Genomic DNA, 15,519 nt, shown 5'->3' on the forward strand with positions numbered 1-15,519 from the left:
CCATGGACTTAGGACAACAAACATGAATATTAAAGTCACCAAGTATCAAAATATTATCAGAGGAAGGCACAATATCACATAAAAAAAAAAATCTGAAAACTCATAAAATCTTTATTGTAAACTCAGCAAAAAATAAAATAAAAAAATAAAAAAAAAGTCCCTTTTTCAGGACACTGCATTTTAAAGATAATTTTGTAAAATCCAAATAACTTTACAGATCTTTATTGTAAAGGGTTTAAACAACGTTTTTCATGCTTGTTCAATGAACCATAAACAATAAATGAACATGCACCTGTGGAATGGTCCTTAAGACACTAACAGCTTACAGACGGTAAGCAATTAAGGTCACAGTTATAAAAACTTAGGACACTAAAGAGAACTTTCTACTGACTCTGAAAAACACCAAAAGAAAAATGCCCAGGGTCCCTGCTCATCTACGTTAACGTGGCTTAGGCATGCTGCATGGAGGCATGAGGACTGCAGATGTGGCCAGGGCAATAAATTGCAATGTCCGTACTGCAAGAAGCCTAAGACAGTGCTACAGGGAGACAGGAAGGACAGCTGATCGTCCTTGCAGTGGCAGACCACGTGTAACACCACCTGCACAGGATCGGTACATCCGAATATCACACCTGCGGGACAGGTACAGGATGGCAACAACAACTCCCCGAGTTACACCAGGAATGCACAACCCTCCATCAGTCCTCAGACTGTCTGCATTAGGCTGAGAGAGGCTGGACTGAGGGCTTGTAGGTCTGTTGTAAGGCAGGTCCTTACCAGACATCACCGGCAACAACGTCGCCTATGGGCACAAACCCACCTTCGCTGGACCAGACAGGACTGGCAAAAAGTGCTCTTAACTAACGAGTCGTGGTTTTGTCTCACCAGGGGTGATGATAAACGTGAGTCAGACCATCGAAGGAATGAGCATTACACCGAGGCCTGTACTCTGGAGCGCGATCGATTTGGAGGTGGAGGGTCCGTCTTGGTCTGGGGCGGTGTGTCACAGCATCATCGGGCTGAGCTTGTTGTCACTGCAGGCAATATCAACGCTGTGTGTTACAGGGAAGACATACTCCTCCCTCATGTGGTACCCTTCCTGCAGGCTCATCCTGACATGACCCTACAGCATGACAATGCCACCAGCCATACTGCTCGTTCTGTGCGTGATTTCCTGCAAGACAGGTATGTCTGTGTTCTGCCATGGCCAGCGAAGTGCCCGGATCTCAATCCCATTGAGCACGTCTGAAACCTGTTGGATCGGAGGGTGAGGGCTAAGGCCATTCCCCCCAGAAATGTCTGGGAACTTGCAAGTGCCTTGGTGGAAGAGTGGGGTAACATCTCACAGCAAGAACTGGCAAATCTGGTGCAGTCTATGAGGAGGAGCTGCACTGCAGTACTTAATGCAGCTGGTGGCCACACCAGATTGTTACTTTTGATTTTGACCCCCTCTTTGTTCAGGGACACATTATTCCATTTCTGTTAGTCACATGTCTGTGAAACTTGTTCAGTTTATGTCTTAGTTGTTGAATCTTTAAATGTTTATTGAATGAGTTTGATTAGGGGGTCTATATATGGGAGCACAAAACACTGGTTTAGAAATATCAACCATGAGTAACTGCACCTCAAATCTCTGATATATTTTGGTAGGTAACATACGGGCACTTGTACTGATTTTTAAAAACCACAGCTAACCCCCCCACCACTAGTCCCGGGGGAACTAAAAAAAAATGCCACAACCAGTTGGAGAAAGTTGAGAGAGAGGGCTTAGCTCAACATTAAGCCAAGTTTCCGTGAGAAATAAGAAATCCAACTCAAGTGATAAAAAAAAAAAAAAAAGAATCAAAAACATTTTGTTGGAAAGGGACCTTACAATGACCAGCCCCATCATCACAGAAGTTGAGTCCAGACCCTGGTGTAGAGATTTACAAGGTGTACGTGCCATGCTTCTGTGTCTCAAGGAGTGCAAGATATTAAAATTTACTCCGTCACGATTCCGCGATCTTGCCAGAAAAATCCTTAACGTTGGCACAGACAGAACCAGGAAGACAGACAACAGGCAAGAACGCCTAGAAGCCACAGACATGTTTACACCATCCTCTACGAATCAGATTGTGTTACAGATGTGGTCCAACCCCCTTTCCACCTTCACACTACACAAAGCTTCAGCAAGCAAAAAATAAGACAGCACCCCTCTGTGCAAATTATATTCAGCCAGTTGTTGGCAAAATGGAATGAAAAGTGGAGATACCCTAATTTCTGAAATGCAGAGAATAAGTCAAAGTAAACATTTGCTTCCAACTGTTTGATCATACTACAGATGTTTGCAGAACAAAAGTCTTCTCTGCTTAATGTCTGTCTGAAATCTGAGCTGACTAGCAGATAGGGCTGGGTGTTTTTTCCGATTAATTTGAATTTGAGTGTTGACACAATTATTATTATTTTTATCTAAGATTCTGCTAAAAATATGGCAAACGCTAAAGTTAGATACGTTGTAAATCCACCAAAAGCTGAATAAGGAAGAGAAAAAGAATTCATAGCACTTGTCCGCTCCCAATCTGATCAGCTGCACGCGTGTGGCGCACTCCAAATGAACATGACAGGTTAACAACACGGAGACTGATATAAGACCATGGTAATTTTCCCAGTACGATTGTACACAGTGTGATTGTACCTCAGCTTCATCCATCATGCAGGTATACACTGGCTTAAGACCATAAATGGCCTCAGCATACGCATGTTGATGAACGGTCTCCTTTCTTTTCACCCATAAAAAAAACGTTAGTTACGTGACAGTTATGGGTGCTTCCTTTCAAATCATGGAGAGGCTATATATGGGAGAATCAAACATCCACCGCTCCTTTTGCCATGATTCAGATAGATTGCCAATTATTACTTTGTTCTGTGATGTGTTTCAAGTGTACTGCATCTATAGCCAACATCTGGCAAGCAATAATTTTGACAAACTTTGCGAGTTGAACTGTAATGATAAATTTCATATTGCTGTGCTACTCAGCGTGAATCGCTACAGGGTGCGTCTCTATCTGTAGGGGTTTATGAATATACACACAAATTGTTTGATATACAAAGAGTACTTTCTAGATAAACTTGATAATTTACAGATATTGTATCTTTTTTTTTTTATTGAATAATGTGTATCTATATTGCGTGTATTGTATACTGTACAGTGTATGTTATTATTTGTATATTGTTGTGTTTAATTATGTGTATATTAGACTTTAAATTGTGCTGTTAATTTGATGTTATTGTAAATTGGTATATGTCTCATCACTGTCACGACTGCTGATCGGAACTGCACCCAAGAATTTCACACACCATTGCACTTGTTTATATGGCTGTGTGACAATAAAAGTGATTTGATTTGAGATATTGCTTTCTAGATAACTTTCTAGATAGACATTGTTTAGATAAAATGAATACCTACACTGGCTAAGAATTATTTTGCAGTTTTCTTATTCTATTATTTCTGAACATCTGGGTTTATTAGATTCATTTATTTTACATTTACACTCTGTTGACAACTTCCCCCTGTGGTGCACTTTTCTTGCACACCTTTGTTTCCTATGATGAAAATAACTTGGATTTATCTAACTAGGTTGCCTTGCATTCTAATAAAGAACATACAATTTGAATCATGTTGGAGTACATTTAAGTTGAAAAAAAAAATAAAATAAAAATTAAATCGTGAATCGTCAACAAGTTTGATAAAACATTTTTTTTTTGCCATATCACCCAACCCTACTAGCAGACAGCATGTTACCCATTCATAAGATGGACATCCACCAAAGCTTTCTTCTTTAAAGGGGAGTTAGTGAAGGTAGAGGCGACGGCAAAACAGGTATGGCTTCAGCAGGGGGGTTTTATCTTTCCATTGCCCACGGCCGGTTTTAGCCTTTGTTCAGCAGGAAAAGCGACAGTCAGCACTTCACCCCGGCTGACAGTTTCTGCTTCAATTTAGACCCTGCTGGCTAGCACAAAGCCACAGCAGAGCACAGCACGCCACTACTTCAATTTGTGAGTGAACCAGAAAAGGCCATATTTCCACCTGAACATGCATGATAACTGTACTTAAGTAAAATGTCCTCTCGATAAATGCGAAACAATACAGTAGCTGGGTTTCCAATTTCCATCCCTGTCAATTTTGGCATAGTGCATAAAAATTGCAGGTGGAAACACCAAGATGCGAATAATGTTTCTAAAATGTGCATAAAAACAACTTACACGCTTGAGGTGGATATATTTTTTATTCTGCAAAAAGACGTGTGCATAAACTACGATTAAAACACATTTACCAAAAATATTCTAGTAGCACTATATTTAACTGCACGTGTACTTTCCTGGTACATATATAGTAAATATGTTGTACCTACAGACAAATGTGTAGTAACAAGAGGTACATACATGAAGTGTTCGTCAATGGTAACTAATATGAAACAATATTGTACTTACCAATGGTACATGGTAATTATGTTGTACCTCCAGACAAGTGTGGGGTAATAAGACACTTACTAATGGCATACGTATATGGTAACTTAACTTACACAAAACGTTACTGTACTTACCAATGGTACAAACATGGAAAATATATTATACAGACAAAGGTGGCGTGTATGCACTACGCATATTTCAAAGGTTAAAGAGCTGGTAATTTCTATGTAACGGTTATATACAATTGTGCACTTTATTTTACAGTCCTATTTCCATGGAATTACCATGGACGTACTAGTGAATGTACCTAGTAGCTAATGCGTAAGTTTTACAGTACTTAGGGTGGACGAAGATACTTATTGAGTACTCACTGGTAAGTACCATTGCAGTTCACTTTACCTAACATTCTTTAACTGAACACTGATTCTCTCATGAAGGGATTTGTATAGCTACTGCTGTGATTCATCTTAGGTTCTTTGTAAGAACCCATCCAACTTCCAAAGCATGTAACATGAGGACATGTACTTACTATTATCTATAATTTTTAAAGTAGTGGTATAGTAAGGTTTCACATTAGTTAAAATTTACTTACACCAAGTAAATGTCTACACTTGTCTGCGAGTAATACATATTTACGACGTGTGTAGCATTGAGACGTACTGTACTTTCATATTAGTTACCATGTTGGTACACTTTAGATAAGTACGTATTGTTACGCCACATTAGTCTGTAGGTACAACGTATTTACCATGTATGTACCACTGGTCAGTTCAGTAATGTTTCATACAAGTTAGCATGTACGTATTCTATAAGTAAGTGTCTGTTATTACCTCACACTACAGGAGGTACCAATGGTACAACATAATTATCATGTACCATTGGTAAGTACAGTAATGATTCATATTAGTTACCATTTACAAACACTTCAGGTAAGTACCTCATAACTACACATTTGTCAGAAGGGCCAACATATTTACCAAACAAGTACCAGGAAAGTACACGTACTGTAAAATAAAGTACTAACAATATTTCTATAGAATTTATATCGGAATACAGATGTGAACACAAAAATAATTCATGTGAATCCGAAATTCGCTCAGAGAATATCATTAATATCATTGAATGCACAGCTTCTCAAATATTGCCCTCGTTATGAAATCTGTACAAAAAAATCTGAAATGCTGGAGCCAACCCAACCATCAAAATTATTGGCTATTAGAGTTGGGCGATATGTTCACGATTTTTCTATAAAAAAATAACATGATATCCAATAACATCGGCAACCCCCCAGCCCCCACTGCCGAGGGTGTATGTAATATTTTTGCTTTATTGATTTGGTTTCAAAATTACATTCATTTATTGAAACAAGAAAAACTTAATCCAGAGATATTTCTTAATTCAAATTGAATTTGAAATTGTAAAAGCAATTAAAATAAATTACATTTGCAACTTGGATGGGAATATCGCTATTATTAATAATACGCTAAAGGAACAGGCAGAGGGATTTGAAGTAGTGATAGACCGATATATCAGCCGATATAAATAAATAAATATAAATAACATATGGTCATTGTTAGGCACACATGACATCTGCACCCGCAGAACTTTCACAGAACTCGAATGCCAGCCAAAGTTCTACATACAGGATTCTCTTGCATGTTCTTTTTTTTTTTTCTTCTGGTTGCTCTGATAAAAAGTCTGGAATCATTTCCAATGGCAACCAAACTCTCTACATACCGTACTGGAGTGCTGAAAAACCATTACCAGTCCACCACATATTTGTAAGCAAAGCCACTACATGCTATTCACATGTCAACAATACTTGATTATTTAATTTAAGAACTTTTAGGTGCTTTTGGGTAACCTGTTTGACAATATGCAGTAAACTTTTGTAACAAATCACAACAAAAGAAAACATGATTGCCGTTAACTTATACAGACTTTTTTTTTTACAATCTTCTAACTGCATTGTAAAGTCAGTCCTTAAAATCAGCTTTGGTGTGAAGAACAATGAACAAAGATAAAGTCTCTCTGTGACCTTTGAAAGGCTGCATTCATTTAATTCCTGATAAAGCAGAAGCAAAGTTCAGCAAAGCGGCATCTTTCAGCAATGACCTTTACTGTAGATATTTTTTGTTTACTATCGAACGCCAATCTGCATGTCCAGGTAAACAAAGAGGCACAAAGAGATGCAGAAACAGGCCTATTTTAAGAGATGGTGCTCTACTCACAGAAGCTATAATAGATTAACCATATGCTCAGGATATTCTCTGGAACACATTAAAAATAGCTGAAGAGGCAGTCGTGTAACAGTGTGCAAAAATGGCTGTGATTTGAGTATTTCCATCCACTGTCACTGGGTCATGTGATGGGCTGCCCATGAGGAGAACATTCCAATAGGCAAAAGTAGTGCTGGATCTGCTCGACATCCGCTCTGAGCAGCTATAGCCTAACACATTTCAGAACAGGCCCGTAGAGATAAGTGTGTCATGCCAATCATTCAGCTGCACGCTGCTGCTGGAATATATCCTTCAAAAGTTTTGTTAAGTTATCTAGAAACACAGAAGTCTTCGCCCAAGGAAGACCAACCCATGCAATCACAGACATAAACAAATCACTAAGAGGGAGTGAGTGATGTCAAACAACATGGAGTTTCGACATCATATCTCATTAAGTAAACATTGTAATATTCAGAGAAGAACAGATGGGCCCGCATGACAAGTTACAAACAAAACTTGGAGAGTCTACAGGTGTTTAATCCAGCGTGTAACTACTTAAAGGAATGTTCCGGGTTCAAAACAAGTTAAGCTCAATCGGCAGCATTTGTGGCACAATGTTCATTACCACAAAAATTTCTCTCAACTCGTCCCTCCTTTTCTTTTCTTTTTTTTTTTTTAAAAAAAGCAAAAGTTGAGGTTAAAGTGAGACACTTACAATGGAAGTGAATGAGGACCATGAAAATGAAAGTGGCCAATTTTTGGAGGGTCTAAACACAGAAATGTGAAGCTTATAATTTTATAAAAACACTTGCATTAATTCTTCTGTTAAAACTTGTGCATTTTTTGAGCTGTAAAGTTGTTTAAATTTACATTTTTACAGTTGTTTTAGAGTTTGGTTTGTTGACATTCCATCGTCATGGTAATGAAGTTGTAAAATTGGATATAGCTTTACACAGAAATGGTTAATAAGTGATTTTATCACACTAAAATCATGTTAACACTCATATCGTTTATGTCTTGTGGCTATACTTTTGAGAAAGCGAGTATTTTAACGTTCAAAAATTGGCCCCCATTCCTCACAGGAACCAAGATTTTGCTTTTTTTTTTAAAGAAAAAGAGGAACGAGTCAAAATAAATTTGTGGTAATCAATATTATGCCGCAAACGCTGTCGATTGAGCTTAACTTGTATTGAACCCGGAATATTCCTTTAAGTTATTTTAATAGTTTTAAAAAGCACTTTAGAGGTTCTAAAAGAAAAAGTAATAGTGATTAGTGAGTGAGAATAATAGTACCGCTGTGTCCAACTAACCTCCATTAGCAATGACCCAGCCAAATATGTTGAGGTGGATTATTTTGAAATCTTAGTAGAGCACTTAGTGGAGTCCAAAAAAATACATATTAAAATGTGTAGACAGGTTGAGATCTAAAGTATCGGTTTTTACCAGATAACAACCCAGATCACCTTAAAGAACAAGCTTTTAATTAAAATCATAACTTAGTTTGTTTGTCATGATGTATTTCCAGGATGCACTATTTTGCCAGATTTGTAACTGCACAAGAACAAATCACAATTTTTATTTTTATATATATATATATATATATATATATATATATATATATATATATATATATATATATTTTTTTTTTTTTTTTTTTGTAAAAAAATAACAAAACGTTCATACATCACAATTGGGTGAGTATAAGTGATCTAGAAGAGGGTGGTATCACATTTCTGCACTCTTGACATGTGATGGCCGACAACAGGAGGCTGGTACAGCTTGGTGCAGAACACGCCCACACATATCCCTCAAACTAGATATTAACTGTACTTTCAAACTGTTCCTAAACAATGCACTAAAGCTGATATTGTTTTGCATGATGCTCGGCATAATACATCAGAAAGTAAAACAGTTCACTGTGATATTGACACATTTGACAAATGTGTTTAAACAATTCGTACTGTTATTCCGTAAAAAGCATTTAGGCTATGAAGTCATTCAAACTATCTTGCCCAACCATGCATCTCATGTAACAACGCAAAGCTGAGAGCTCTGTGGGTTACAGCATACAGCACACGAATCTCTGCATGCTACACATTTTTCATGAGGTTAGCACATCTAAGAGCATGTGTAACCAGCTTAGGTGATTGACATGAAACGCATTAAAGGCATATTTATTAAGGGTTGTAATCTTAAAATGTAGCTACTCATCTAAACTCCATGGATATGATATTCATGAGATAATACATGAAACATGTTTAAATGCCTTTCCATTCTTAAAATCAAAAACTGATCACAAAGGTTGCAATACACAAACGTGCGTACTTATTCGGTACTTGTGTGTGTGTGTGTGTGTGTGTATAGATTCATATTTTCGAGTTGCTAAAAGACGTTCACAAACTTTTTAGAGACACGGAAACATGCGTTGACTTCAGTGTTTTATACTCACTTTCTCCACTGACATATATAAGCCACTAAGAGTCGCATACAAAATGAAAATCGCAATGATCGTGAAAGTGTTGAGACCCGATGACGTCACGGACGCCCGTTACTTTTATCGATAAATACTCCACATGTATCAACCAAAACAGTATGAAATATTAAAATAAAAAGCGTATTGTTTTACCGTCATAGCACAGAATGCCAATGTTGTTGTTCATTTTGTCCAAGTACTGGTAGTTCAACAGGTCCATGTTGGTAAAAAGCATTTATGGACTTTTAATCGCAGAAAGAGCAGCTTGTCTTTTTCTCTCGTCCGGAGCGCGTAAAAAGGCCCAGCCTTTAACTTCACACAGAGCGATATAAAACTAATATAACCCGACCAGGTTAAGTACCAAAACGAGTAGAAGTACTTTAACGTGACTTTAAGGAGTTTTCGCGTGTGAAAAGAGTTGTATTTGAGGACAAAGGGGGTCGCGACAGTTCTCCTCACAGCCCGCTGTAAGTCGACTGCACTGACACGCAGCCTATGATCGGTATGACTCCAATGCGCGCTCCCACGCTCTTCTGTGCGCGCCGCCGCACTCTGGGCATGCTCGCCAATTCCCGCGAGACTTTAATCCCTCCCAAACGCATGGGAATCAGGAGATGAAAATTGTACAAGGAAAATGTTACCGTGGAAAGTCGTTGTTGTTACTACAGAAAAGTTATTGGTAGGCAAAAAATAAGCACTAGTGAGTAACTATTCCAATAGTGACTTGTATTTATTCCATTGTTATAGGTAACGTATTTGCAAATTAATTCTAAGAAGGTGAACTTTGTTTCTGACAGGCATCTACTCCACGTTACTACTAGATGCATTTTTAATTTAACAATTAAGGCTTTTATTGACTGTTCAAAAAGCCAATTACATGTGAACAAGTGAAAAGTACAAAAGTAATTATGAACAATTGAAACAGAATAGACAAAAACTTTAATAATAACTAGTGTAATTTAGATTTATTCCAACCTGTCAAACAAAACAACACACACACACACACACACACACACACACACACACACACACACACACACTCAACACTATATGGCCAAAAGTTTGTGGACACCATATGTGCTTGATGAACATTTGATTTCAAAACCTTAGGCATCAATTTCCCCCTTTGCTGTAATAACAGCTTCCACTCTTTTGGGAAGGCTTTCCACTATACTGTACGTAGTAACATGGCTGCAGGGATTTGCTCTCATTCAGACACAAGGCTATCAGTGAGGTCAGGAACTGATGTTGGTCGATGGGGCCTGACTTACAGTTGCTGTTCAAGTTCACCCCAAAAGTGATCAGTGGGGTTCAGGTCTGGGCTTTGTGCAGGCCAATCAATCATCTGTACAAACAATAGTACGCAAGTATAAACACCATGGGACCACACAGCCATCATACCGCTCAGGACAGAGATGCATTCAGTCTTCTAGAGATGAGCATAGTTTGGTGCGAAAAGTGCAAATCAATCCCAGAACAACAGCAAAGGACCTTGTGAAGATGCTGGAGGAAACAGGTAGACAAGTATCTATATCCACAGTAAAACAAGTCCTATATCGACATAGGATATATATACAGCAAGGAAGAAGCCACTGCTCTAAAACTGCCATAAAAAGCCAGACTACAGTTTGCAAGAGCACATGGGGACAAAGATCTTTTTGAAGAAATGTCCTCTGGCCTGATGAAACAAAAATTGAACGGTTTGGCCATAATGACCATCATTATGTTTGGAGGAAAAAGGTGAGGCTTGCAAGTCGAAGAACACCATCCCAACTGTGAAGCATGGGGTTGGCAGCATCATGTTGTGGGGGTGCTTTGCTGCAGGAGGGACTGGTGCACTTCACAAAATAGATGGCATCATGAGGAAGGAAAATTATGTGGACATATTGAAGCAACATCTCAAGACATCAGCCAGGAAGTTAAAGCACGGTCGCAAATGTGTCTTCCAAATGGATAATGACACCAAGCATACCTCCAAAGTTGTGGCAAAATGGCTTAAGGACAACAAAGTCAAGGTATTAGAGTGGCCATCACAAAGCCCTGACCTCAATCCGATAGATAATTTGTGGGCAGAACTGAAAAAGCATGTGCAAGCAAGCCTACAAACCTGACTTAGTTACACCAGTTCTGTCTGGAGGAATGTGCCAAAATTCCAGCAACTTATTGTGAGAAGCTTGTGGAAGTCTACTCAAAACGTTTGACCCAAGTTAAACAATTTAAAGGCAATGCTACCAAATACTAACAAAGTGTATGTAAACTTCTGACCCACTGGGAATGTGATGAAAGGATATAAATAAAAGCTGAAATAAATAATTCTCTCTACTATTATTCTGACACTTCACATTCTTAAAGTAGTGATCCTAACTGACCTAAGACAGGGAATGTTTTCTATAATTAAATGTCAGGAGTTTAAATGTATTTGGCTAAGATGTATATAAATTTCTGACTTCAACTGTATATAATAAAAAATACATGGAAAAACACCTCCATGTAGAAGATTTTTTTATTTATTATTATTATTATTTATATTCAGACAACAAATCGATAATAATTGTTGCACTTTGTGTAGGTATCATTCAAATCTCTATTAATTCCATTGACTATGTGAATCTACAAGAGAGGCATAATAGATTAACACTAAAAAGCATAATTCAGGTAAAATTAAAAGACAAATATAGGCAACGAATTAACAATATCATTATTTAAACATTTGGACACTTTACAGCGATCAATATTCTATTCACATGGAAGTAGGTATGGTTTGAATGTCAAACATTTTAACTATATTTTATGTAATTCAAACTGTTTCCTACAGGCACTAACCTTAATTATTTCCAGTGACACTCTACTGCCCTCCAGTGGTGTTGTCCTCTGAAATCAACTCCACTAAACACACATTCAGTGACCTCCATGTGCAAACAAGGATGAGCAGAATTATTTTTAGGAATTTCTGAGCCTTTATAAAAAGGTAGATCCATGTGAAACTGATTCAAAAACTATAAAAATGAAGAATGTAATAGACAAGTTCATTGTTAAATGCCGCTAGTGCTATACACTAATACACTAATATGGGACTCTGAAAAGCATATCCACATAAAAGCTTAAAAGTGTGTTAGAATTGGAATACCAAATTAGTTAACTGAAAATCATGCAAAGCTTCACTGATTATTCAGTAAGGTAACCAGATTTCTAAAATGAAAACCAGGGACATCATATCACATCATCTAGTCCTATCACATCAGCTGTCAACATATTCAAATTTCAAATGTTATTTTCTATAAATTATAAAAGGGGGCAAATTCGGTTTTGACCATGGTAAAAGTTGTACTGTGATGAACTATGTCATACTCTAACATACTATTTTCAATGACACTATGTAATCATCACACACAATGTGTTTAAGGTACACTTTCTCTCACATTAGCATGACAATTGTGAGGTCAGTATGCATCCAAAACAAAATATACAAGTACAGTGGGACACTGTCTGATCATTTGTCGTTGGCGTTCTTTTAAAATCTTGTATATTCCAAATGGCTTAGGCCCTCGCACAATACCATTTCAAATACTTTTTGATCTCCACTACAATAGATAAAAAAGGAAGAAATATTTAAGCAATTTCACATGACCAAGAGTGCTGCTATTCTGATTATCAGGCACGATACTACATTCAATTGTAAACTGAATTTATACATTGATAATTGTAATTAATAAATGTAAAATGTTCTTTAATATGAAAATGTTGTTAGAAAAATCTAATTCGCTATTGTATCCCATTGTACCTGTATTCACCCTAACTAATTATTGTATGGATTAAATACAGAGAAATGATGATGAAGCTCTTGCAGACATTCCAAAAGGTTATTCACTCTGGTCCAGTTCAATTTCAAAACTAGCACAAGCAAGTAATTACAGAATGGTAAATTGTTGGCTCTGCTGCTTGGCCTTTCCTGTGACATTAGGTAATATTACACTTTATGGGCTGTTTTAAATGCAAAGTTAATAACTGACATTTCTGAGGACAACTCCAGCCAGGAACAGGCCACCAAAAATGGTGAAAGTGGAACATCTGGTCACCCTACAGTTCAGTAACATTAGATAGTATTGTGGGATCATGGGAACCAACACCATTTTCACATCTGATAAAGAAAACAGAATACAAATAGGCCTAGTACTGATACTAAAAGTCCTCAGTGTTTTCCTTGATCTTCCTTGTTTAGTTTTATTTGAAATCTGTGCCTCAGCCATTGTAAAAAAAATAAATAATAATAAATAAATAAAAAATTGGAAAGTTACAGTCCCTTGGCTAAATGTGCTTTGTTTTTATTTGCAACCAGCACAGCTTAATGACTTCAGTCTGTTCCTCACTCAGAGCTATTGTATGGCCTCAGAAGACTTGGGTTCCCTATCTGTCACTCACTCGACATTGTGTCGATGTAGTGACACTAGGGGTCACTCTTGGGAGCCCGAGACACCTCTGGTCTTTGATAAAAGGCCAATGAAAATTGGCGAGTGGTATTTGCATGCCACTCCCCCGGACATACGAGTATAAAAGGAGCTGGTATGCAACCACTCATTCAGATTTTCTCTTCGGAGCCCAGCGGTCATGCTCATTGAGCTGAATTCCCACGACTTTTCATTCACCTCTGCTGGATCTGACGGCGCATTTCAGCGGCTTCTCCCCCCTCTGCACTGGTGCACTGCAGAGAATGCTCCTGGGCGCTTCGGCAGAAATAAGAGTATATTTCTCTAAAAGAGCGGCACACACGGAACATCTTTTTAAAGACGTGTCTTTTTAAAGATGCCTTTCCGATTGTGTGTTATTCCTGGTTGCGCTCGTTATCTCTCGCCTTCTGATGGTCACGATCACTGTCTTTCGTGCCTGGGCACTGCTCACGCGGAGACAGCGTTCGTGGATGGTCATGTACTCATTGCGAGGACGTGTCCATGGCAACGATGCGGTCGTGGCTCGCCTTCGTAAGAAAGCAAGCCACCCCAGAGGCTTCCCACCTCAGTCCTTTTACCCACAGGTATGAGGCCAGCACTGGGGGTGATTTGGGGACCCCAATGGGACTGCCTCCGCCGGGTATCCCCCCGCACGCTCATCTGCCCCGATCGGGCTTCTGGATGAGTCCACTGGCTCGTCTCACGGTGAGTTCGACCTCTTATTTGGAGCCCGCGAAAGTGATGAGCTCTCGAGCGTAGCATCGGAGAGCGGGCTCGTTCAGTCAGACGCGGAAGCCTCAGCTGGGCTCCTCCCTTCGGGGACAACTGCCCAGTCACAGGCTGATGCAGAAATGATGACATGCTTTCCTGGACAGCCGCGAGCATCGGCTAGAGTGGAACCCTCCACTCTTCCCTGAACCCTCGTGGCTCAATAATTGGTTCCTGGGCTCGCGGCGCCACTCAAAGCCATGCCCCGCCCCCGTTCCTTTCTTCCCGGAAGTGTATAAAGAGCTGACAAGGTCGTGGGAGGCACTTTTTTACTGCCGGGTCCCGATCTTTTCAGCTTCCCCGCCATCACTACCCTCGATGGTGGGGCAGCCAAGGGCTATTCGGCAATCCCCTGGTGGATAAAGGCGCTCGTGTGACACGTATGCCCACAGAGCGCCGCCACCTGGCACGGGTGCCCAAAGCCCCCGTCCAAGGCCTGTAGGTTTATGTCGTCTCTGATGGCCAAGGCCTATGGTGCCGCTGGACAAGCCGCCTCCGCCCTGCACGCCATGGCTCTCCTGCAAGTCCGCCTCCGCCCTGCACGCCATGGCTCTCCTGCAAGTCCGCCAAGGCGCTAAAGGAACTGCACGAGGGTAGTTCCGCCCCGGGATTGATGCAGGAGCTGCGCTCGGTGACCAACCTCGCTCTCCGAGCGACGGAGGTCACGGCGCAGTCACTCGGGCGGACGATGTCCACATTAGCGGTCCAGGAGTGCCACCTTTGGCTCAACCTGGTCGAGATGGGTGAGGCCGACAGGACACAATTCCTTGCTGCCCCATCTCCCAGGCTGGCCTATTCGGCGACACCGTCAAGGACTTTGCCCAGCAGTTCTCGACGGTTGAACAGTAGACGGAGGCTAGCCGGCATATCCTGCCCCGGTGCGGCTCAAGATCCTGCACCCCATCACGAGGACAGGCCTCTTCCTCCCCCATCCCAGGCTGTTCCGGGGGTGGTCACAAGGAGCCAGGTAAGTGCTTCGATGTCCGTAGACTCAGCACGGCCACGACATGGTGTGGCACCTCGAGCTCCACCCCGCCGCGAGGCCCCACCTGCCGGTACGTCCGACGATGTTGTCCCTTTGGTCCCCCTTGCACGGAACTTGGATGCATGGCTTGCGCTTTCCAATCCGTCGCGATGGCTGGTCCGGACCGTCCGACTCGGTTAT

The 15,519-nt window shown here is 40.1% G+C and overlaps 1 protein-coding gene across 2 annotated transcripts in view; it reads right to left on the minus strand.

Moving 5' to 3' along the window:
• LOC127427839 (transcription cofactor vestigial-like protein 4) overlaps nucleotides 1–15,519 on the minus strand; it is an 88,204-nt gene that overhangs the window by 34,381 nt on the left and 38,304 nt on the right. Inside the window, exon 1 of one of the 2 annotated variants that reach the window (XM_051675663.1) lies at nucleotides 9,295–9,640. The exons of the other annotated variant lie outside the window; for it this stretch is intronic. Within the exon in view, the coding sequence (XP_051531623.1) occupies nucleotides 9,295–9,376 (82 nt within the window). The 5' untranslated portion in view covers nucleotides 9,377–9,640. Of the gene's footprint in view, nucleotides 1–9,294; nucleotides 9,641–15,519 lie in introns of those variants that run through there. 2 annotated transcript variants of the gene reach the window in all.

The sequence above is a fragment of the Myxocyprinus asiaticus genome, chromosome 37 (genome assembly GCF_019703515.2).
Source record: "Myxocyprinus asiaticus isolate MX2 ecotype Aquarium Trade chromosome 37, UBuf_Myxa_2, whole genome shotgun sequence".
NCBI classification, from domain to species: domain Eukaryota; kingdom Metazoa; phylum Chordata; class Actinopteri; order Cypriniformes; family Catostomidae; genus Myxocyprinus; species Myxocyprinus asiaticus.